This window comes from Crocodylus siamensis, chromosome 4 (assembly GCF_052110815.1).
Source record: "Crocodylus siamensis isolate JL-2025a chromosome 4, ASM5211081v1, whole genome shotgun sequence".
Classification (NCBI taxonomy): Eukaryota; Metazoa; Chordata; order Crocodylia; family Crocodylidae; genus Crocodylus; species Crocodylus siamensis.
In genome coordinates, this window is record NC_143398.1 from 62934326 (window position 1) to 62960335 (window position 26010).

General features: G+C 38.6%; 1 protein-coding gene across 5 annotated transcripts in view; it reads left to right on the forward strand.

Annotated features, from left to right (window-relative positions):
* The window catches only part of USP15 (ubiquitin specific peptidase 15), a 101329-nt gene that overhangs the window by 69870 nt on the left and 5449 nt on the right, over window positions 1-26010 (forward strand). For all 5 annotated transcript variants that reach the window (XM_090042421.1, XM_090042422.1, XM_090042423.1 and 2 more), the window contains 13 exons: window positions 12181-12354; window positions 13781-13939; window positions 14647-14871; window positions 15288-15371; window positions 15465-15559; window positions 15750-15941; window positions 16781-16896; window positions 17834-18109; window positions 18502-18572; window positions 18957-19072; window positions 22796-22945; window positions 23585-23688; window positions 24607-24695. In XM_090042421.1, coding sequence (XP_089898547.1) covers window positions 12181-12354; window positions 13781-13939; window positions 14647-14871; window positions 15288-15371; window positions 15465-15559; window positions 15750-15941; window positions 16781-16896; window positions 17834-18109; window positions 18502-18572; window positions 18957-19072; window positions 22796-22945; window positions 23585-23688; window positions 24607-24695 — 1851 coding nt within the window. The remainder of the gene's footprint in view (window positions 1-12180; window positions 12355-13780; window positions 13940-14646; window positions 14872-15287; window positions 15372-15464; window positions 15560-15749; window positions 15942-16780; window positions 16897-17833; window positions 18110-18501; window positions 18573-18956; window positions 19073-22795; window positions 22946-23584; window positions 23689-24606; window positions 24696-26010) is intronic.

The following is a 26010-nucleotide window of genomic DNA, read 5'->3' on the forward strand; positions in this document are numbered from 1 at the left end:
TTTATTTTTGGCCTGTTAAAGTTGTGACATGAGTTGAACAGTTTCACTATAAAAGGTAATGTAGAGTCAGTATACATACAGTGTGAAATATCTGGTGAATTTCTCCTAATAGTCTAGTATAACACTTCATTTTTTTGTTCTTTCGAACAAGACTGAACACATTTTTAGATGCCAAAAATGAAGTGATAGTCAATGGATTTTTTACCTTTTCTTCCTTTTTAACTGGCTATCCTGTACCATGTAAGTAGATAGGTTAATTTGTCAGGAACCCTTGAAGATATTATTCACCTTGAGCAGCAGTAACCTACATTATGAAAAGTAATTACAAATTTAGTTAGCCATTGATTGTGGTAAAAATAAACCTAAATATTACTATATCTGTAAACCTATGAAGACATTTTCTCATACCTGTTACTTTTTTCACTAGGGAGTTGTGCTATTAGTTGCTGTCAGTGAAATTATTCCAGAGTACTCTATGTGAATATTGTTCTTCTGACCACTTCAAAGCAGTATTGGACAGAAGAAATTCGTTCTCAGACAACTGGTGAAATTTAAGGAATCCTGATTTATTATTATTTTTTAAATGAAAATACAGACTTTGCTCTTACTTTTTGGGTTTTTTTCCTAATATCTTTCTAGACACAACCCTGTCCTCACACACTAAAATAATATTTTAAAAGAGAAGATATCATCTGGTATAGTCAGAGATTGATGGGGCAAATTTTACCAGGTTTAGTTTTTCCTGATGGGTAGGGTGAAGTATGCTGATTGTGTGGGATAAATAGTTTTAGTTTGTCTTATTTGGGTCAGTTTTCATTAACACATTTATGTAAGAGTGTGTATATCTAAAGCTATTAGATAAGAACCAGAGGCATAGCAGTGCAGTTCTCTCCCAGGGAAGCCAGGGTCACAGCAACTGTTGCCATGCCAGGCATTGCAGTGGCTATTTTTTTGCCTGCCCTCACAAAGGTGGTGACTACTGCTGCTGCCCTGGTTGCCCCCAGCCCCCTCCGTGCGTACAACCCCACCTCTTCCCCAACACTACTGATAGGAACACTATTTTAAATTTGGGAGATGAAGCTCAAAGGTAGCTGGAATAGTGTAATTTTAAACTTTTTGCTTTTTAGTTAGTACATACGTAACATTACACCACCTTTTTGTAGCTGCAGTCTCAAAACAGTTTATAAAAGTGAGTAAGCATTGCTTCCATTTCTTAGATTAATAGGCAAGAGAACTGTTAAAAATAGCATCCTAATTCCAATAGGATAAGCACATTTTTTATATTGAATTAAAACATAAAAATCTAACAGTAAAAGTGAGAAGAATAGAACATTTCTGGAAAGGAATTCTTTCCAAATTGGACAAAAATTGTATTAAGTCATTTATTTTTCATTGGATCTTGCATCCTGCTTCATAGTGAAATAAAAATAAATGGATTCTGAAAGCTTCCTTTCTGACTTGTTTAATGGAGGTTTTGTGTGGATGACTACTCTTGTAGTTTGTTCAGACTTGCAGCATTATTAACTGATTTCAGAACACATCTTCCCTTTGTTTGCTGTCTTTCTACATCAGTAAACTGTTGACTAACTGGATTGGTGGCGTTTTTTCTCTATTCAAATTGTAATTTTGAAGCTTTGTGCCATATTTGTTTTTCATCACGGTGATATGCCATGGTGATTTTTTAATTTAGTGGCAGTGTGCCATTTAGTTCATTACATCACACTACCTGAATTTTTTCCTTTAGGAGAAATTTTTATATCAGAGAAGAAAAATGGCCCAGTGGCTACAATAAATGCCCATACTAGTGGACCTATTCTAGAAGTGATATTGAACAGTGATCCTGATCTACTCTGCCTAATGTGAGGTGACCCCAGAATACCTTGAAACAAGGACCAGCATTAAGCTCACATGGGGAGCAAACTTGGGATTTAATGTTATTTCTGTATCTGTGGAGGATTCTGCATGGTCTTGTGAAGTCGGTGTTGTTGAGGTCTCAACACAGTTCCATGCGTTTGTTCTTTCCTCATCCAGTATTTGCTGAAGTTCTTCATGCCCAGGACCCAAGGAGGCTAAGCTTTATGGAAGCTGATTAACAAATGCTGTCTGTAATCAAAGTCCTATGTATTCTGCAGAATACGTCCAGGACTTAAGTTCTGTCAAAGATATAAAAACACAGGCCTTCTGTTACTAGTTATATTAGTCAAGTATAGACATTCACTTTCTCCTGGGAGAGTTGCTGCTCTCCCAGGAGAAGCCATGAGTTTATAGATGTTCAGGATTTTTTTTTTCCAGAACAAAAATGGCTTTTCCAAGAGAAAAATAACATGGAAACAGCCAGGGTTAGATCAATCTTGGGAGAGCTTCCCCTAGGAGAGCAAACGCCAGTACAGCTTACTCTTTTGAGAGAAGCCAGAGCATAATCCGCCAGCATCCCAGGGTGTGCTAGACAGCCCTTCCTTCCCCTCCCCCAAGACGGTGTGTCGCTCGAGCCAGATTCTACCGCCCAAGCTGAACAGGGAACAGAACACGCCCACTTCACACTGCCAAATTATGTTGCTGGGTGACAGGCTGACTGAGCAGTTTGTCAGCCAATCAGGGCTACGCTATTCACTGCTGCTATCTTATTTCCATGCAGACTTGAGGGAGTCTGTAGAGCATGCTAAGAAGTGTGCACAGGGCCCCTCTGGCTGTATAGCATCAGTACTGAAGCTCTCTCTTCTTCAAGGGTTCATCATTCAAGTGCACATCAGACCTCTGTTTAGGCACCTCCTGCTAAGGCTTTCTACCAGGAGAACAAACCCCAGATAATTTTCCCAGGTCCTTTGAATATGTAATAAGACAAGCTAGGAAAGCATTTAGAGGAGAAACTTGCTAGAGACACAGAAGATGATAATTTTTTATTATCTTCAAATAATAATAAAAAATTCAAAGACCTGCCAGGGGAGTGAGTCAGGCCTTCAAATGATCAGGATGTAAAAGGGGTGCTAAAAAATGAGTGGCCCATTGCTAAGAAGCTAAATGCATTCTTTGCATCTGTCTTCCCTATGAAAGATGTTAGAAAGGTTCCCTCACCAGATTCACTATTCTCTAGGGACAAGTCAGTGGAGTTGACCTAATTTGAAGTCTCAAAAGATGAACTCATAGAGGAAATTGATAAATTAAGCAGTAGCAAATCACCAGGATTTGAGAGCATTCACCCTAGGTCCTAAAGGAGCTCAGATCAAAAATTGCAAGACTACTAACTAGTATGCAATCTATCAGTAAAAACAGCCTTGGTAGCAGAGAACTTGAGGCTTGCCAGTGTGACTCATATTTTAAAAAAAGGCTGTAGAGGGAACACAGAACTACAGGCCAGTGAATCTAACTTTTGTTCCTGGAAAACTGATAGAAACAATAATAATAAAAAAAAATTGTTCAGCACATAGACATGCATGACTTGCTGGGGAGAAATCAACATGGTTTTGTTAAAGGAAAATCATGCCTCACCAACCTATTACAGTTCTTTGAAGGTGTCAGTAAGCAAGTGGATCGGGGTGATCTAGTTGACCTAGTATTTCTAGACTTCCAGAAAGCTTTTGACAAGGTTCCCCATCAGAGGGTCTTAAGAAAGGACTACAGGGAAGGTCCACTCATAAATTTGTTTTCTATGTTTACACCTATTTCTAATGGTGAGTATAAATGGTCAGATTTCAGGATGGAAATAAGTAAACAGCAGGGTCTCCCAGGGATCTGTGTCAAGACTAGCGCGGCTTAACATAGTCATAAAAGATCTGGAAAAGCTGGTGAGTAGTGAGGTGGCCAAATTTGTCAATGCCAAAATTATTCAAAGTGGTAAAGACCAAGGCAGACTGTGAGGAACTATAGAAGGATCTGGCACACATTGAATACTGTGCCCAGTTCTAGGCCCCGCTCAAAAAGGATATAAAAGAACTAAAGAAAATACTGAGAAGAGTAATAAGGATGATTAGTGGTGTGAAGGGGCTTCTGTGTGAGGAGAGACTAAAAAGGCTAGGCCTATTCATTTTGGAAAAAAGGATGCTTGAGGTGGGATACGATAAAGGTTTACAAAATACTAAATGGTGAAGAGAAAGTCAGTAGGGGTTTATGATTTACTGTCTCTTTACAGTACATGAACTAGGGGTCATAAATAAAACAAGTAGGTAGCAAGTTTAAAACTAACAGACGCTTTTTTACACAACATGTAAGTAAAGTGTGGAACTCGTTGCCACCAGATAGATGTGGAAGCTGACAGTTTAACTAGATTCCAAAAAGGGATTTGACAGATTCTTGGAGGAAAGGAGCATCTGTGGCAATTAAACGTGGGAGTTAGGGATATAGCCTCTCAACTGGAACACCCTAGACTTCTGAATGCTGGAGGCTGCAAGTTAGAGAGGAACAGTGGAAAACCCTCTGGTCATATCCAGTTTTTCAGTCTGCCTTTCCGCATCTGCTCTCTACCACTATGTATGTGACTTGTTATTAGGCAAGATGCACGTATGGTTTGACCCAATAAATGATAGGGGTTTTTATCAGTGGCAACTGTGAAAGCAGTTTTGTTTTTTTCCTTTCCAACATGCCAAAAGCATGGGTCTTTACCACCCCACAACCACCTCAGGTCAGGCAAGTGTACTGCCAACATCTGTCAGTTGCAATTTAATAAAATTTATTAAACTCATGTTTAGGAGAGAAGGGCAAAGAGAATAATCAAAACACCATTGGCCACTGGTCACCCACCCTATAATTGTCTCCAAAACACTGATACAAGCACTAGCTCCTCCTCTCTCCCCCCGCCCCCTGCTGCCCCCGTACTCATTTATGTAGCTTGTTTTCTTTTCTCCTTTAAAAAAAATCCTAATGAAAAAATCTGTTTATTTTCCTGAGGGCACATTATTTAGAAGGAACATGAAAAAGTAGTCCTGGCATTAACATGATCATCAGTCTATTATCAGTTATTGCATGCAGTGAGTTATTCCTGGTAAGGACTTCCAGGCTTTCTGTATTAAAATAGACTGACAGAATTAATAGCATCCTCTGTATTCAGTAACCTTTATTAAACATAAAGGATGATAATACTGGCCTTTTCTGAAAGTAACTGTTGCATGTGCATTTATAGCTCCTTCGCTAAAAATGTTTTGACTTTCACTTCCATATATAAAGAATGTCTGTAGTAGGGCTTCATCCTTTGGATTACAACAATGAGAATAGGAGAGAGTTGAGACTTTAGCAAGAGACCCTGGCTTCTGATTCCTCATAAATAGGGATCTACCTAAATTGTACTGGAAGTGCGCTGCACACTGGCTCCTTTAATCTTGCTCCTTTTGCCACGTGTTGTGTCGTTCTCCCCACATCCCCCAGCTGATTTGCATAGAGGCCCCAACAGCTCTGCCTCTCTGCTTGCTTCTGATCTGTGGGAGACAAAAACTGTGGGTTTAAATATATTGCAGTTGTTGCCTCCCTTGGCTGAGGGGTCCTGGTGGCCCTGCCACTTGCTGCTGATCGCTCAGGAGACAAAAACAGCAGCATATTTAAAACTACAGCTTTGCCTCCTGACTGATCAGGAGCAAACAGCAGAGCTGTCATGGCCCATCCTCAACCAATTACAACAGTGGAGTGGGGTTGGGAATTAAAAAAGAAAAATACCAAGATGCTACTGTGCAGCACACTTCCATCATGATTGAGGTGGTTACCTACTCATACATTTCCAAACCATTTTACTTTTCTAGTTATTCTTTTATTTAGTCCAGCAGTTTCTTAAGCTGTAATGCTAATAATCCTCCCTTCCTTCCCTGTTTTTACATTTTTTCAACTTTTTTTCGAAAGAGCTATTTTATGCAATGACATCAATTTGTGCAATTATCAGAGTAAGATCTACTTTAAAGAGCTAAATGTCACTTCTGTAATTGAGTATAGAGAGAGGTTAATACAGGGTAACTTGCAAACTTGAAAAAAATGTATAATAATATCACACAAACGAATTGCAAATGAAGAGAGCATTTAACAGTAAATGTTTCAGTCCCATTCACTTGTGTACACACAGTGAAATCAAGTAAGCCTTCATCTGTAAAATTAGAAAGAGGGAATTGATCATTTACAGAGTTTGGTACAGGCTTAAGTAACATTGTGCTGCCACCTATAGATCTTATCTGGGTATTACTCTAATCCTTTGGTAGAAGGACATCAGCTGCGTAGGGAATGGTTCTGTGAAAACTTAGAAAAAATATCGAGGTCTCAAATCAAAAAGTTAAAATACCAAATATTCGTGAGTCAGTTGAATGAAATGGATCAGTCAGTCAGTGTGTTGTGAAAAAAAAATTGAAGTTTGCCAGGTAGACTTTGCAATCTAAAAGACAAATTTTGTCAAGTCCTGACCAGGTCTATTAATGACCCTTGTACAGCTACTTGTAACTGCTTTTGCACACTCCTTGGGATTTTTTTAAGTTCATTAAGGTTTTCAGTGACTATAAAACAAATGCTTAAGCAGCACACGATTTGAGATCGGAATAATGGAATTGCCGTATCTGTATCTAACCTGAGGTCTAGCAACCTGAGGTCTAGCTACATTCTGGGTGCATGCAGATGTTTTAAAAACAAAAAAGCCCTTTACTTTAAACTTTGTGCGCTCCCACAACAAGCCCAGCACATGCCCAAAAGAGGCATTGTGTTAGTTGGACCCAGCTTGCCCAGTGTGTGCATCGATTAGGAGCTTTAGTGGATCTTTTTCGGTGCTTTTATCTAACGGGCTGATTGAATTAGTTTTAGATAAGTGCCAAAAAGCTGCACCTTGCTGAAGTATCCAATCTATACAGATGCTATAGAACTGGGTCAAAGTAACGCACTGCTTCTTCTAGTAAAGCACAGGGTTTTTTAATGTCTGCAAGCAGCCCCTGTTTCTGATTGTAGCCAGCACTAGATGCTTAAGAGACTATAGTAGGCAAATGCAGAGAAATTAAGGCCTCTTTTTGATCTGTAATAAATAGAGATTTCCTTTAACCCTGAACCATGAAGTTGAGCATCCCTTCAGAATGACAGCTCTGGATATTCTTTATTCCTATACTAGCCAATTGCCCATCAAGAAGAACTGGGGGAAGCAGGGGGTTGAGCTGGGGCACCCAACATCCTGCACTGCCACTACTCTGCCTCTGGCCCCGTGCCTCCCCCCTACCCCACCCCTGCATCTGGCCCCTTGGTGGGCCCCTCCTCCCCCCTGCCCCCCGCTTCTCGTCCAGCCCCATTCCCCTCCTCTTCATCCCATTCTGTCCCCAAGGAGCAGGGCCCAGAAGGGGGACGAGGCCAGTGCTGCTGCCCTCACCTGCCTGCTCCAGCCCTGCTGGGGAATGGTGGGGACAGCGCTGCCATGACAGCGGGGACTGAGCAGCTGGAACAGTGGTGGTGAGGCCAGTGGTGCTGGACTTGTCCCCCCCCCACCCCAACTGTGACCCTGGTCTTTGGAGGCAGAGGGGGACAGCGGGGAGGGCAAGGCCAGCACCACTGTTTTGCCTCCCCCCACTTCCCCGTTGCTGGGGGATGGCACTGCCATGACAGCGGAGACTGGGGGGGCACAGCATCACTCCCCTGCTCCAGCCCCTCAGTCCCCACTGTCATGGTGGCACTTCTGTCTGTGAAGAGCACTCTGATTGGTTGTTTCAGTAAACATTGTGATTAGAGTGGGAATAAAGTGTTGCAGACAGACAGACTAAGGCTTTTATACTATTAGAATTATTCACCCCCTTTTTCAGTCTCAACTTCTTGGTCCTGTTCATTATGACATGGAGTAAGGTCAGGAGTTGGTACCACACAGCCTATGAAAGCCTTGGATCTGGTCCACAGAGCTTCCAGCCAGGCTGCTTCCTGCCACTGCTTCCCCTTGCTGCCCAGCCGTGTGACAAAGATGAAACCTCCCTGCAGCCACCTGTACCATGCAGCCGCAGGAGAAGCAGGCTTTGCAAAATTGGGTGTCAGGGGGAAGTAGCAGCAGGATCAAAGGTCAAGAAGCACCAGCCTGCCTCAGACAGAACCAAGCCAGGTTGATCTGGCATGCCACTGCAAAACCTTGACTTCCAAGTTATGTGGATCAATTACATACAGAAACTTACAAAACCGTATTTCCTCTTTTTTGTTGTTCTCCTTGAAAAATCTCTAATCCCTATCTTCTCCATTCTTATGAATGTCTTGTATTTGAAAGGTTGTCTAACTTTTTCCCAACTACAGAGTTGGTCCAATAAAAGAGATCACTCTAAGAAATCCTTAGCTGTCACACAAGTTCTGGAGTAGCATGGCTACAACATCACTAGTGCTTGTACTACCTTCTCCATACCATTCATTTGATCATATTTTCCCCCTTTTCATGTTCAGAATGCTATGATGGTACTCGACAAATTATTCCAGATAAGGCTGCAGCACTGATTTTTATAGAAGGGTATTATAACTATCTGTATTCAGCATTCAGTCCCTTGTGCAGCTAAATAAATGTCTTGCCTGCTTCCTTGACTGCAGTTGCATATTGAATAGAGATCTTCATTGAGCTGCTTGTGGTAATGCCCAGATCACTTTCTTGAGTTGTTACCCTTAACTTGGAATCATTTAAGGTGTGTGATTAGTTTAAACATGTATAAGTTTAACAAGTATACATTAGTATAATGAGACAGCAATACTGTTGGCCAACATGTTGCCCATTCACCTTTCTTGTCATTTTTTCAGAAGGTCTTCATGATTTTTGGTCCCGATTAACCTAAATAATGATTGTATGCAGACTCTGCTACCTCAGTACTTGTCCCTTTTTTAAGTAATACAATGAAACACATGGAACCTAATCCCAAACCTTGAATCACCCCATGGGTAACATTTTGCCTTGAGAATTGACCAGTTAATCCAGTTTCCTTGCTTTCTCTGTAGCCAGTATTTGATTCATTATACTATTTAGCCTCTTCCCTAACTACTCAGTGTCTGTACAAGAATTTTTTCAGGGTCCTCTTGGAATTCTAAATTACATTATAGCTCACACTTACCATCATCTGGCTATTCTGTTCTGTTGTTAGCAAATTTTGAGGGATTTCTGGTTGGCTTGAATAACCTTGTAAGTTATGCCATTTAAGCATTTTGGTTTTATATTTGCCTTTCTATTTTTTTTCTTGTTTTGTCATTACATATTCTTTAAATTTAATCTGTTTTGTCTAAGGTTTCTGTTTCCTTTTGAACTTGTAGGTTCTTTTTAATTAACCTTTTATACTGAAATATCTTTTTCTAAAGCTTAGTATCACTAATTGATACTTGATCCTTCACTTTAGGCCTCTGGCAGACATTACACTTAAAACATGATTAACCGTTTAATCATATCTTTGGTAGTAACCCAGCAATGCAATTAATGGTGTGATAAAATAGGGAAAAGCCACGAAGTTATAACTTAAAATATTGTGATAACTTTGTGGCTGGTTCCTATTGCACCTTAAATTGAATGTGTGGCCAGGCCAGGTGCTGACTGACGCTTCAAGCTGGGCCGCCCAGTTTGCTCCCTGCCGGGCTCCTACGCTGGCAGGAAGGCACCTGCACTGGCAGGAAGGCACAATTTGGATCTGATCCCCAATCCCACCTCTTGCTATGCACATGTAGCATGGCAGGAAGTGTGATCATTGGGGTCCGAGATCAGATCCCGTCATACCTTTAATGGAAGGCACTATTCACTTCCTGAATTAGGTTCTGTGGTAAATTAAGACTAAATTAAGCTTTTTCCCCCCCATATAATCTATAACTAACTCTTCCAAGAAATAAGGTCTTTAATAAGGAAAAAAAATTTCACTACGCATTGTGCCTTTGTCATTTAATCATTTTATATGTGGGTAGGTAGGTAGCCCCTTATCATTTTCAGACTCTGCTCTTTAAGTATTGTATACATGGTTTCTTTTCCTTGGTCTGGAGACTAGTAGTTATAACCCTACATGGAAGTGGGTAGACATGGGGAAATTCTTGTTTTCTTTTATGGAGGTATTTAATAGGGTTTGGGAAGCAAGTTTGAGTTCGGCGGAGTAGATATGGTTTCTTTGATCAGAGGCAGAAGTTGGATGGGGGCTGGATTTCTTTTATGTTTGTTATTTTTGGTTTGTTGGTTGTTTCTTATTTATATGTTTACTTTTTCTTCCCTCACCTCCCCCCAGTGTGGGAGGGAAAAGTGTTTTGTTTTTTCATTTTAATATTTTATTCTGTTCCTACAATTGTTTTTCTTTCTTATTGTAAGTTGCCCTGAGCCTTTTTTTTTTTTTGGCGGGGGTGCGGAGGAATGGGAGTATCTGTAAGTCTAATGAAACTATTTTCTTAGCTTTTATTTGTAACTAGGTGCCTATTTTTATTTAGCTACTTCAGCTAACATCTGCTGCTTTTATAGAATTTACCTCTGTTCTTATTTTGCCCTAATTATAATTATATTATAATATGCATTCTAGCTTTTATTGGAGACCCAGGTACTGCTCTGCTGTTAACATACTAATAAGGGAGCAAATGCAGAATGTAGACTTCCTTCTCAGTTTGCTGCAGTATACAACCATCTTTTTTTTCATGGTAATATTAAGTTTAGGTAGACTTCAGTTTCTAATCACTTTAAGAAGCATATGTTTATCAAATCCTATTGTGAAATTGTAATTACTTAAGGACCAAGCTAAATAGGAAACTTTTGGCTAGTTAAATTGAATAATTTAAATATATATATTTTTCATAATAATTTTAATAGGAACTCTTTTTGCTAATTCAAAACTTGTAGCTACAAAATTAGGTGGAGAAAAGAAAAAAATGGCATGCTTTGTTAATCTAAGAATGCACATAGGAAACTTCCAACAATTTTCTGGTATGTCTCAAATTAGAATAAGCATGAAAGGAGAGAGAACAGTTGTTGGACTGGATTTGTTTCTCCACCTTTCCTTTTTAGTGTTCTTCTGTAATAGTGTACTTCTCCCCTTCTGCCCTTCTCATCATCCTTGATTGTTTATGGCACCCTTTCTTGTTGCTTATAAGGGGAATACAGAAAAACTGTTACAGAATAAAGGAGATAATATTACTCCTTTTCTTTTGGTCTGGGAAGTGGAATGATGTGATATGTGGGTCATCTTTGAGCTGACAAGGCAGAAGTCTTAAAGTGGTATGGAGATTAAATATATGAAAACAGAGTGTAAAGATGGTACTGAGCCAGCTGAAGGAAAAAACTGAATGCTAAGGAGTTTATAAATGGTGTCTCAGCGATTATGTTCTGCTATCTCTATAATTGGTGGTAGAGGAATTAATTCGTACTTGATCACTGAACATGTGACATCATATAAAGTCTTTGAGTATTTTGTGAGCTGTTTATGTAATCTACAGGGGATTCCAGGTTAGAATTAAAATCTGATTCAAACCCCATTGAAATAAACTGGGTTTTGTAAAGCACCAGAAATGTTTACATTTAATGACCAGGGCTTAAATGGCACAGTGGATATAAATCAAAGGCTAGCACGTTGAAGCAAACTGATTAAAGGAAGGACAATAAACATCCAATGAGAAGTACAGAGGGCAGCCATGTCTCTGTTTTTTCAGTGGATATTTGGGCAGATTTTCTTTTCATTTTGAATAAAACCATTGGCCATAATGTTGGGCCCCTGGAGCCAAATTATATTCAAGTCCAAATATAATTTGCCTAAATACCCATCTAAAACCTAGAGAAGTAATGACAAAATTCTTACCTGTATTAATGGTCATGTCAAAATAGCCTTAATTCTTTGGTGTAAATAAGCTAGTTAGTATTGGCCTTTTCATTTTTTTTTTAATATGAGCTTATAGATAAACATTTTGCAATGTTTTTCTGGGATTGGTTGACAGCAGTACTTAAGCTTTAGTTAGGCTTGTTCTTGGAACATACAGGTTGTTTCCTATATTCTAAATGTGAAACTTTTCAAAGCCCATTCTTAGTATTTGTGATGACAACTGCCACTAGAGCAACTGGTATTGATTTTAAACTATGATTTGTCTGTGTAGGGATTGTAGTTATGTTAACAGTATGCTGTACTATTTCCTGCAGATATTACAATTCAGTCAAATTCAACAATAAAATATTTGTATTTAACTTACAGAAAAATGGTTGCTTTAAAGATTGAGCATTTTTACATAACTTGTTAAAATAACTCTTTGGTTGTATCTTAAGTAATATAATGTTTCCATTCACAGTGTCTGAGCAACACCCCTCCACTTACAGAATACTTCCTCAATGATAAGTATCAGGAAGAACTGAACTTTGACAATCCTTTAGGAATGAGAGGTGAAATTGCAAAATCTTATGCAGAACTCATCAAGCAAATGTGGTCAGGAAAATACAGCTATGTCACACCAAGGGCATTTAAGGTTAGTATTTAAGCATAATCTGAACGCCAGTCAGTTTTTCACAGTTTAAGTGTAGGAAATATGCAACAATTTAGTATAATAGGAATTTGAAATTTAGGCATTCCACTCCTCTAACATATTTGCTGCTTGCCATAGTAAAAGACAAGATGCTGGACCCAGTATGGCTGTTCTCATGTCCTTAATTTGATCATCTTCAAATTTTTTCTCCTTCCCCCCAATGTTCAGATGCCTAATTTCATATTGGGACATTGTGATGTTTTGTTTGACATACTCTAAACAAATTTTATCAAATCAGAATTTTAAGTTCTGTCCTGTCATAATTAAACATTTTTCTTTAATTTGTTTGAGGAATTTGTTATTTGGGCTTAATGATCTGTTTACTGCATGTGTAGTTCTCTTTAAAATAATCTAAACTGTTCATAGTACTTGAAATGAGGAACAACTCTGTACAAAGGAGTCATTTTATAAGGTTTTTTTTTCTTTCTTTAAAATTAGTGCTGTATTTTATTTTTTGGTTACTGTTAGTAAATATACTGGGGGGGTTAATCCCCACTTCCTTTTGGTTAATTCTTTTGTACCTTATATTCCCTTTTATGTTTTTAATGGGGTGTTGGGGGGGGTTGTTTGTTTTTTGTTTTTGTTTTTTGTTTTTTTGCAACTCCTTCTAAAAACATTTTCTTTCTTGCGTTTTGTGTCTCATTTATAGTCCGTTTATGTTTTGGATTATAGGTATGGGGATTGTTTCTTTTTATTGGACTTACTTGGTTCTGACACTGACACCATCAGTCTGAACAACAGTAGGGCACTTCTGTCTTGAAGTGATCTAGCCTCACAAGTAACAAATGTTTTTACAAATTAAAGAAACTTTAAATTGTTGCCAGAGCTCCATCATTGTCCTTTCTGATGAGGGAAGCAGGTGTGGAGTAGGATGTGTTTTACACTATCTCTGCCTTCCCATCCCTAGCCAGCACCCCGGTTTTTTCCTACACTTGGGTGGAATTGCGGCCCCAAGCAGAAGTATGGAGGTCTGATTGCCAGCCTCAGAACAACACTTTGGAAATACAATATCTATACAGACCTTGCACTTATTACTTTCTCATTCTTCATCTAGTTTAATGATCTTTAAGTCTGTTTCTGAGAAACCAGAGAGAGGTGAGAGAAGTTAGGTGAGTAGTCCAAAATTTTACAGGAGTTCTGTGGAAGAACTGAGAATAGAACAAGATGCTCAGGTTAACTAAAAGATACCCTCTGCAGAAGTTTCTCTCTGTCTGTGTTCACCTTCGTAGCTTTTCTGCTGCAGCATCCAAGTAGTAGCTATAAAAGGAAACATACAAATTTAGAGCATTAATTTCTATGCTATATGTTAGTTTACTTGAAATCAAATGTGTTAAATTTCCAAAACAGAATTATTATTTGTTCTTTCTAGACACAAGTAGGACGATTTGCACCTCAGTTTTCTGGATATCAGCAACAGGATTGTCAAGAACTCTTAGCTTTTCTCTTAGATGGTTTACATGAGGATTTGAATCGAATTAGGAAAAAGCCTTATATTCAATTAAAGGATGCAGATGGGAGGCCAGACAAGGTAAGAGACTTGGTGTTTGGGAGGTTTTTTAGTTTTAGTTTATTACTACGGTAAGTTGTAAGACACTATTAAGGCATTCATCCTTTTAGTGCTGCTTAGGGGATTACTTATTCTGTGGAAGAAAACTTAGGGATACAGAAATTCAGGATATTTTCTAGTCTGTCTTTAACTTGCATAATTCCTATTTACTGTGAAAAGAGATAACATGTCCAGGACTCCATGAGGACTATTTGCAAATAATACTACTTTCAGCATACCTGCTTGAGATACCTTTGGTTGATCAGCTGGGGAAGCAACTCTTCCTGACCCACTTGATCTTCTACTTGGGGTTTGTTTGTGTTTTTTACTATACTTGTCCAGCTACTCCCAATATACTTAGGACTGAAGAATTTCCCCAGATAAGTTACATGCATGTAGATTGTAGTTCTCTATACTATTTCCACTGTGGTTTGAGATATTATACCTCCTTTTATCCATTTACTCAACCATACAAAGCATCTTGGACAAGTTAAATTATAAGTTACATATACAGGAACTGGATTCTCAGAGTTTGTGTTTTTAGTGTTTGTGTTTTGGTGTTTAACATTCAGGTGTGTCCAAGTGTGAGTTGCTGCTATCAGTTGTTTTGACTTTTTTTTTTTCTGATTCGGCTCTTGTAATGCAGTTTTTGTAATGCAACTATAACCTAGGTTTTGCTTCACTTTTAGGTGGTTGCTGAAGAAGCCTGGGAAAACCATCTAAAAAGAAATGATTCCATCATTGTAGATATATTTCATGGCCTTTTTAAATCCACTCTAGTTTGTCCTGAATGTGCTAAGATTTCAGTAACCTTTGATCCCTTTTGTTACCTGACACTTCCATTACCCATGAAAAAAGAGCGCACTTTGGAAGTTTATTTAGTTAGAATGGATCCACTTGCTAAACCTATGCAGGTACGTGATTTATTTTTCTCTCTTTACGTTGTTGATTTCTGTGGTGTTAAAAGAATTGTTTGTATTCTTTATGTGCTCTTTCCAATACTAAAACAATCTTGGCAAATTTTAATTGTTTGAATTATATAGGTTTTGGCACTCAACTATAGTTACCTGATTAATGAAGGAATTTTGTTAAAAAAATTCTACTTAAACATTCTACATTAAAGCTAGTCAGTTTCAAAGATATTGATATGTTTTGTGACTAGGTTTTTAGTAATTTTTAATGTTAAGTCTTATTGACTTTCACATGGAACTAAATGCTGTAAATACTGCAGACAGTGAGAATCTATGTAGAAGCTGAATATATGACAAGTTATTTCATACATACATCTCCAATACTTTACAGATGATAAGTTGTTATATTTTATTTTTAGTACAAAGTAGTTGTTCCAAAAATTGGAAATATAACGGACCTTTGCACAGCCCTGTCAGCTTTGTCTGGTGTTGCTGCAGATAAGGTAAGACCTTGGAGTTCTTTGCTTAATATTGGGCGGTGTATAAGTACTTTCAATGTTAAATTTAATAGTAATTTAAATTTTATTTTCTTATAGATGATAGTTACTGACATATACAATCATAGGTTCCACCGAATATTTGCCATGGATGAAAATCTGAGTAGTATTATGGAACGCGATGACATCTATGTGTAAGTGCAAGTAATATATTTTTGTGGTGACTAGTCAAGAAATACCTTTCTATTAACTATATAGTTGTGTGCTGTTGGCATTAGTTTGAGCTAAGCCACTTCCTGGCACAGTAGGAACATGTAATAGAGAGATCTTGGTTTTGTCGTGATTTTCTAAATGCCCTTTATTTCTGTTTTTCTACTATTTTAGGTTTGAAATTGCCATCAACAGAACAGAGGATACTGAGCAAGTAATAATTCCAGTTTGTTTAAGGGAAAAGTACAGACACACTGGTTATAGCCACCATAGTGGTTCTTCACTGTTTGGTCAACCTTTTCTTATAGCAGTGCCTAGAAACAATACTGAAGATAAACTGTACAACCTTCTGCTGTTAAGAATGTGGTAAGAATATTGCTTAAAGAAAAAGTTGAATGTCATCAGTATGAACAACCAGATTCTGTGTATGGCTGTTATTAATATGTTTTGCTAATGAACTGATTAGACTTTCAACAGTTATTTTACAGAAAGTAAGCATAGTTATTTTACTTCTCGTGTTGTAACCTCTTGATCTAAACTAGTTTGTGATTCAGTTAGTTTTTGTTGACATAATACTATCAAAAAAGTGTCCCAGGTTTTGGGCGTGTGGTGAGCAGGAAGGTTGGCATTTTGATTAAACTAATGGTATATTATGGTGTAGCCACATAGGAAAGTTTCACCAGTTTTACCAGTATGGTTAAACACTGTAATTATAAAATAAAAGTAAGAGCACTTTTGGTTATTATTTAATTCACTTCTGAGCAGCATAACTTGACTAAAAAAAGTGCCCACACTGGTAATTATGCTGTTATAACCATAAGTTTGAATTCATACAATACCCTGATATTAGTATAATAGACTAGCCTAGAAAAACAGCTCAGTTTCATGTATATGTTTATGGGTGACACAATAAAAATGTGTTTGCTATCTCATTAAACATAAACCAGCATAGAGCAAAACAAGCTAGACATAATCAGATGATTTTGCCAGAAAAGAACAAAAGAAATGAGTTGAAGAATCTCTCTAAATCTTACAGCAGTAAATTCTAAAGTGAATGTACTTTAGAATAGTTAGTGAAGTGCTATCAGAGTACAGTATGTAGTAATATTTCTAGTGCCTGCTGATTTTCACTGTTTATAATTAAACTATCCAAATGTTAATCAAAAACCCCATTGATAAGAGCACTTATTTTTGTTTGTTTTTAGCCGATACGTAAAAACAGGTACTGAAAGTGAAGACACTGATGGATCCCTACACTGCTGTAAGGACCATGGTATCAATGGTAATGGCCCAAATGGGATACATGAAGAAGGATCCCCAAGTAAGGCGCGTGCGTGTGTCTGTGTCCCTGGTTTAATATTTTGCATTTGGTTTCAAACATTCACAATTTAAAAAGCAACTTACTTTGACAGCCTTCTTTGTAGCCCAGACTGGCTTGACATATCCCACCCCCTCCAGGGTCTGACAGCATCACTGCCAGCTAGTGTACAAGCCACAGACTGATGAGGGTCACTCATTGAAGTACTTCTAGTTTTTACTCGGCTAAATTTGTCTCCCAAGGTGGCAGTAAAATGTCATGCTATTTAACTGACCCCAATTTAAGTATTAAGGTGGATTTTTTTGTTTGTTTTATTTTTAAAAAGCTTTGACAGTTGAACTTTCTTTTCAATTGGGTAAGGGCTTCAGGCAGATAATTATACTAAACTCAACAGGAGTGGGGTTTTTTTTCCTTTTAACTCTGACAGTAAAATAGTTTGTCAATTGACATTTGTTATAAGAAACTTACTAGAAATAGAACAGGAGTTTGACCTGTTTCCTTGGAATTAAACTTATCTTGGCATTAGATTCCCTTTTGCCAATTGGACATCTAGTTGTTTTTTGGAAGCCTGGGTTTGAAAAACGAAAATATTACTTTTGTCTTGACTTTCTTTAAAAGTTCAAGTCTTCACAGGGTTTGGGGAGCTGAGAAAATATTTCCTGAGCAGGGAAATGAAAGCTAAAAATATGGAGGGAGTCCTCTCCAGTCTGTGAGTAATTGTATACAACTGTATAACCAGAGATTGTATGAAGAACTTAACAGGAAGCTGAAATGCCATGAAAGTCCTGTTGAGGCAAACAAATACATTACTTTCAGATTAAGTCTTACTGACTCTAATTTGTGATGATTCAAATTCATGTAAATAAATAAGGCATTTTAAATAGTATGGAAATGGGTGAGTTGTTGTCAGGTTTTTTCATGACAGTTGTATTTTTCTCAGGTGAAATGGAGACAGATGAACAAGATGATGAATCCAGCCAGGATCAGGAACTTCCTTCAGAGAATGAAAACAGCCAGTCAGAAGACTCAGTTGGAGGCGACAATGATTCTGAAAATGGATTATGTACTGAGGACACTTGCAAAGGACAACCACTCACGGGGCACAAAAAAAGATTGTTTACATTCCAGTTCAATAATTTAGGCAATACTGACATCAATTATATCAAAGATGATACCAGGCACATTAGATTTGAGGACAGGCAATCTAGGCTTGATGGTAAGTAAGTGGGGAGTACACTGGCTAAATTTGATTGTGTTGTCTTTTTCTGATGCCACTTGCTGTAAGCAACTTTGTTCTTTTCATCTGTTACAAGTGTTCCCCTCTCAGTGCAGATATATACACCAATGTGCTTGGATATTTTCTTGAAGACAGCGTAAATCATGTCTAATTACTGCCAAAGAATATTTATCTTGACAGTTGAAAGCTGTTAATCTCAAACACAAAACTTCCAAGTATTTAAATTAAAGCTAAGTTTTTTTTGTCCCTTTTTTAAAATTTTGATAATAGTTACTTCAACTCATTTTGATTAATATTTCATCTAAATTAAGCATATGCTGATGAAGAAATAATTTGTAGTTTTAAGCAGGAAATATGTTTTTTCATCTTAGAAAGATCTTTCCTTGCTTTGGATTGGGATCCTGAATTGAAAAAAAGATACTTTGATGATAATGCAGCTGAGGTAAGCCATTTATGTTCCTCAGTCTTTTCACCATTACCAAGCTTTTAGCATGCCAGGCATATTTGGGATTAACCAATTACTGTATGAAGTGTACTTCTGTAGAAACATTTAAAGAAAACATTAAGATACAGCATGGTTTTTATTAAATCGTATGTTCAGACTAAATATGTCTCCACATGAGAAACTTTTTGCATCTAGCAAGGATACTTAAGGCTCCCTAATTTAGTAAAATAAGTCTGGAGGTTCTAAAATTAATTTTCACTTCAACATGTTTGAGAACTTTCCATATTTAGGAGCTTGTAGTTACTGTTCATAGTAAGACGATATCACTAAAATGAGTTTTGTTTCATTTGTTCTCTTAACTCAAGAAATACTTCTCTTTAGGACTTTGAAAAACATGAAAGTGTGGAATATAAACCTCCGAAAAAACCCTATGTGAAATTAAAAGATTGCATTGAACTGTTCACAACAAAGGAAAAACTAGGTGCTGAAGATCCATGGTAAGGGCAAAAATGAAAATTGATATGATGAATTAGCTTTGTGTTCAGTGACTTCAAAACTGTAATCCCTGGAGTACCTCGGACAGCTAATTGGTCACTTACTGTTTTTCCACCTACTACCTTGCATGAAAAAATACCTAAATGTTTTCTTACTACATGAATAGTTGCTGTAATTGCTACTGAAATTTTATGATTGTGGATGGGGAGGGGTGAGCTTAGGGTCCCTGCATTCAGGAATAGGCAGGCATCTGTTCCAAAAGAAGCTGTTACCTGTGAATCTGATTTCAGCCTTAGAGCAAGTTGGAAAACTGCTTCTTTTACTTTGAAAATGCTAAAATGAGTGTGTTCCTGCTGATAAGAAAACTCTCATCATTTAATAATTTCTTTGTACACAAATGCCAGGTTCATTTGTATTCATGCTTATGCATTCCTATATGAAAAGTAGGTGCACTTAAAAAGCTGTCTCCAGAATGGATAGAATCTTTCAAATCTGTGCAGCTCTTAAATGTTCTGGCTGTATATTGAATTTACAATTTACATACAGGCTGTGTGTATTTCAACCCCAATTCTGCTACAAGATAACATCTGAATATTGTCACCTGTGTGGTGTTGTGGTGTGCAGATAGTTCAAACTGTACAATGTAGAAACCTCAGGCAATCTCTGTTTCAGGGTGTCCTGTCCAAATAATGCAGACTAGTACAAAAGCCTATTTTTAAACAATGTATTTCATGCCCAGAAACCCCCCTAGACTAATATTATACATATATTTCTTACACGAAAAACGTGCTACAACTAGTTTGTTGCTTCACGTGCCAGGATTTTTTCAACTCTGACCCAGGACAGGCATTTACCACTTTCTTATAATTTAGGCCATGCAAGTTAACCTTTTTACTCAGAGCTGTCATGGCCCTTTGTGAAGTCATGAACAAGCCTTTATCTAGTTTAAGTTTCAAGTTGTAAGGACACTAGATTCCATTCCAGAATTCCTGCAACAATTAGAAGTCGGGCTCCATGCATCTTAGTGAGTGCTGGGATAGCTTTAATTTGATCATCTAGCGTTGTTTTGGTTTTTTTTCCTCCCAGAAAAGACTGGCCAGTGCTGCCCCTACAGGTCTAGGTCAGTACTGTTCATGGTTCTCTTGGACATGAACTGAGATAGCTAGTTTGGTCTCCATTCTAGTTTAAATCTCTTAATTTTCTATTTAGCTCAGGGGCTGGTAATCTACAGCTCATAAGACGGATCTAGCCAAGTGCCAGAGGACTTCAATAGCATTCAGCTGCTTTGCCCACACTGCAGCTGCAACCAAGTGACCAGGAGCTTTCTGCTGTGCCTCAACCAGGCAGCAAGGAGAAGTTACAGTGGCATTCAGGTCCTAGCACTGGCCCACCTAAGACCCAAGTTAGGTCATTCTTACCCACTGCTGGGAAAAACTTGCAGACTGCTGGTTTAGATCATGGGATATTTGACCAGTGTGTAGAATACCTTGCTGCACTCCAGCAAAATGTCCATACTGAAATGTTATACCTAAAAACAGAGAAAGTTTTCTCTTTAGTACCAGATAACAGCGTATCTCCATACTGTGTCTGTATTTAATCTATAAAAAGAACCCAATTTATTATATCTAAAATATCTTATTGTCATGCATCTGAAGTTACCTATCTGCAATCTTTGGATGGATCTGCCCATCTATTGTACACTGAAAATCTGTATCCATTTAACTGGTTAAAGACGATATCCTTAATCAAAATTACAGCTTCAAGTAGAGTGACTGACTTGTGATTGTTCAAATTATTTGTATGCAAAATTCATGATCTCCATCTAAACCAGACCATTTCATATACCACTTTCTTTATAAATCGTTTTCACTTCAGTAGTGAGCCCTAGCTATTAAGAAGGCTTTCTGATTGGATAGATGAGCCCCCCCAAAAAGTCAGTACTTTTGGAAGTCAGTGAAAGGCTGAGCATCATTACTTGAATGACCCGTGTGTTGTAGCTATGTAGTTTTCCTCTTGTCCCTTTTTGGTGAGCAAGTTGTGCTTGGGGTTTTTTGTTAGATGTAGATCAAAGGCACTTGGCACCAAATCCAGATCTTTTTTTTTTCATAGAGGCTTAAAGAAGACTTTGATTGGTTCTAGCCACTTAAGTCACTTGAAACTGGTCCAGATCAGCCACTTAAGCTATGTTGTGATTTAGGTCAGTGCCAGGAGGTACTTGAAGCCTGTCTTAAAACCAGAAATCCTACGTGGCCACTGAATACATTGTGATATGCCACCAGAGTACACTAAAAACCTGTAGGGAGTGATGGTTGTGATGTCTACTTTGTTCCTAATAGGCTAAAACCCTTGCCTAGGAAGTGGGGAACTTTAAGTTATAATTTCTTGTTATCTTGAGAAGATTATAACCTGCATCTGACTCTGTACTCGTGTGATGAGGACACTCACCTGTCAAGGAGGAAAATATGGGTTATAGTTACTGTTCCTGTAGTTATTTCACTTTTTTCTGTTTTTTTTTCCAGCCAATAAATGTCTAATGCAAAATGGATAAACAGTCCCAGAGCCCAGGTCACCTTATTCCCTAGGCAGTACTACCATTGCTGGGCTACTGAGGCAGGATTCCTTTTGCATCTTTTTCTGGCCCCATGATTCTTCCACTCTTGGCTGCTAGTGGTTCAGCTAAGCAGGAGGAGTGGAAGGAGCTCCCATCCATGCTAACCTCTATAGTCTAACAGCTAGGGTACTCTCTTGGAAATGTGAGTTTCAGTCTCTTCAAGCATAAGAAGGCTAAAAGCCAGGTTTTCCCCCTTCTGGACATGTGATCTTAACTGTTTGTTAACTGAGAGGTGAGCATTGCCACCAGCTCTCTCTTTTTGAACTCAGTTTTGTTGTCACTGTGTGTATGTATCTGTATCTGAAAACCTTTGAACTGATTGGAAGAATTAAAGATCAATGACCTGCTGCAATAATGTTACTAAATAACACTTTTATGGTAGAATTGTGTTTAAGTGGGACCATTCATCTTGTCTGGTACTTTCTTGGGAACAGGAGTTCAGCAGTACTTTTTAAATTAGTATTAGACCTTCTTGCCAAAAACTTGTATTCCTAGTTTCACACGAGAAATATCCAGAGGCCATGTGCAGCTGAAGAAGAATTTATTTTGCACTTCATCTGCCTGCCTTGTCTTCCTTGTAACAGTGTTGTCTAAAACATGGGTGTCAAGCTTAACCCCCTTCTTCCCCACCCAAACAAGAACCAGACACCACACCTGCAGTGGCCATGAGGATTAACATGGCGGTTGCTTCCCTACCCGGCTGTTGACACACACTGCCAACAGGGCTCTGTGCCCCAGATTTTGGTGGTGAGCTCTGGCCTCTCTACAAGCCCCAAGTATCTTCTCTTTCAGTTAATCTAATTTACTGAAATTTTCCATATACCTTTAACTTCTCTCGAATTAAGAGTTCAATAGCACAGAAATTACATATAGTCTTTACAATTTGACTCATTTTCTTCCTTTAAAATATTTTAAGTGCAGCCCTCTCTGCTTGACCTGGGGAAGGATCAGTCGGGGTAAAATTAAATGTTAAGGCAGCCATGGGAATATACTTAAAGAGAAATGTTTGGTTTTATATGGGTAAACCTTTAAATATTCACTTCTAAACTGGAGTGTTTGTATACATTAGCATGCATAAAGAGTGTAGGTCTTAAAGTGAATGTCTGTCTTTTAGGTATTGTCCAAATTGTAAAGAACATCAACAAGCAACCAAAAAGTTAGATTTGTGGTCGTTGCCTCCAGTTCTGGTAGTGCATCTAAAGCGCTTTTCTTACAGCAGATACATGAGGGACAAGTTGGATACGTTGGTTGATTTTCCTATAAAGTAAGAAAATAATTACTTCACTTCTAGCTTTTGCTTTCCTAACATGTCTAAAATATGCATTTAAATTCATAGTTATATAGAATGGGTTTCTGCTTCATTTGTAAATATGTTGGTTCCATTTATAGATCCAGGAAACAGCTCAGTGCAGACTGTGGGCGGGAGACCAAGTAGTGTGTAATAAGTGAGATGCTGATACATACTCTATTTCACAGGTGCAAAGTTACTGTAATTGTTCAAATTATTTGTATACAAAAATGACAGGCAAGATGCTGACATGTAGGTATGAAAAGTAAATTCCCTTATTGTATTGGCAAACGGTTTTGCAAAGTGTGTGACTTCTGTAGCTATCCAGTTCAGGTGGATATTTTATATTATTCTTTTTATATAAATGTGAAGAAAAAGGGTTGTATATGTGCACGTGTTCAGAGTGTTCCCATATCAGCTCTTACTGTGAGGAAATGCATAGCAAAATTGTATCAAATTGTGAAAGTGCAGTTTTTGCTCCATATGAACCTTTGTACCACTGGCTCTGATATGTGTTAAAATAAAGTCCAAAGAGCCCAAAGGAACTAAAATGTTAAGCAGCAGCTAAGGAAAAACATTATAATGCTGATATATATATATTTTTTTTTTAAACAGTGACTTGGATATGTCAGAATTCCTTATTAATCCAAATGCAGGGCCTTGCCGCTATAATTTGATTGCTGTGTCCAACCACTATGGAGGAATGGGAGGAGGGCATTGTAAGTTAATTTTGACTACCATCATGTTGCGCTGTGGGTGCATTTACACATTCATTAATGTGCTGTAATTACAACGCATTATGCTTAGTACTGGTAATGACAGGCACTAACTTAATGCACTGTAATCAGAGCTACTGTGCATTAGCGCAGCCGGTTTTTATGTGATGCCAATGCAAAGTGGTTTAATTCTACTGCACATTAGCACTCTTCTTGCCAGCCACTCTAATGCACAGCAGAATTACTGTACTGTGACGTTAGCATCTCATGTAGACGCGTCCTCTGTGTGTGTGCGCACACTCATGCACACACTGATATGAGCTCTTCATCAACTTCAGGGGAGTTTTTTAATGGCCGAGGAGGAACAATGTAATTAATTTATTTGTAACATGTAGAAGAGGCCTGTTCTCATCCCCCTTAGCAACAGTACTGATTTAAAATGGGATTTCAAGAAAAAATTTACATAATGTTGCACATAACTTTTTCTAGGATACAGATTCAGACAAAAAGTATGTTGTCCTCTCAGGGCTTTAAGCAACTTGCCTTGCCTTCCTAATCTTCATATTTATGCACTTGTATGTCTCGTGTCTCATAAGAGACAGGAAAAAAAGATGTGGTTTAAAGCCCCTTTGGACCTTTATTTTGACCTATAGTTCTTTTCTTGATTGTACACCCTTGAGAAGGAGGAAGTTAATTTGGCAGGTGTTCCCTTGCAGTTAATATGATAAAAACCTAAATCTGGAATATTTTGTTCCCCAAGCTACAAAGGAAAGGCTGGTTGAAAGGATGGATCTTAGAACTATGATCCAGCGATAATATTCAAAAAAACCAAATGTTTGCCTGAGACCAGCTTTGATGACTTCTTTAGTTTTGGGGTCAGAACACAATCACTAAAGACTTGGGTGACTTGCTTTATTGTAGATACTGCTTTTGCAAAAAATAAGGATGATGGAAAATGGTACTACTTCGATGATAGTAGTGTGTCAACTGCATCTGAGGACCAAATAGTGGCAAGTATTTTTTTTCCTTATAAGAAATATTAAGATAACTTTTAGGTTTTCCTGATGTATGGTTAATTTGTAACTTTTTAGTAATCTGCCATGTTTTAAGGAATAGTATGGATGCAGAACAGTGAGGAAGAATATTTTGCATTCAAAAGCTTGTGTAACTTTATCTCAACTACATAGTTAGTCCAATAAAAATATCACCCTTGGAAGGCTTTGCATTGCAAAAAGAAAATTCAGCAAACTGTAGGTGTATTATTGTTGATACCATATTTACTCAAATATAAGATGATCCTGAATATGAGAATCCCCAATAATTGGTTTCTAAATTTATTATAAATTTCCTGGTGTAAAACCTAATTTCAGGTTTGCCTTGAATTTGTCCCCCTCCCATTGATAAAGCAAGAGAAATAAATCTGAGGAGGGTCAGGTAGCCACCTTGCCCTCTTCCCCTCCCCACCCCCTTGCTCCCTCCTTGCTGTCAGACCCTACTCTTCCTGAGCACATGGAAGCGAGGGGCAAATTTGAAGTCACTGACCTTGAAATAAACATTTGTGTAGTAATTTGCCTATAGGTAAACTATTAGAGCAGTGGGCAATTATTTGGGCCCACAAGCCACATAGGGAAGTTTACTGAGCTGTGATGACAGCATGGGGTTGGGGCCCAAGAGGCATGATCTACACACACCCCTGCGATGGGTGCAGATTCCACAGTCAGGAGCCTCATGCTGTCACCACCCCAAGATCCCAGACCTGGCCCTGGACACAGCTTCCTGCCTGCTAGCAGCTCCAGCTTGTCTGCATAGCCATGCACCCTGCCCACATGGCTCCTGGCCAGTCTTCATGGAGACCCTGGGATCGTGGGGTGGTGACAGCATGGGGCCAGGGCAGAGCCATAGTTTGCTGCCTATGCATCCTGTCCCTGTGCTGTCACTGCTTTGCGATCCTGGAGTCTCCATGGAGACTGACCAAGAACTGCACAAACAGAGTGCTCATCAGGGCAGGCAGGGAGCTGCAGCCAGGACTAGGGCCAGGTTGTTGTGGCAGTGACAGCCTGGGACTGGGGCCAGGGCAGACCTGCAATCCACTCCCCCCACATACCTGCCTGTGGAACCAATGATGCTTCTCACAAGGGCATGCAGGCAGCTGAGCATGGCTTTGCCCTGGGCCCCAGCCCCACATTGTCACTGCCCTGAGATCCCAGGGTCTCCCTAGCCTCACCTACCTGTCTCAGTCTTGGACATTGCTCCCCACTGGCCTGCAGCCCCGTCCCAGTTCCTAGGCCTAGTGCCCCGCCTGCATGGGTCCCACCGCCAGTGGTG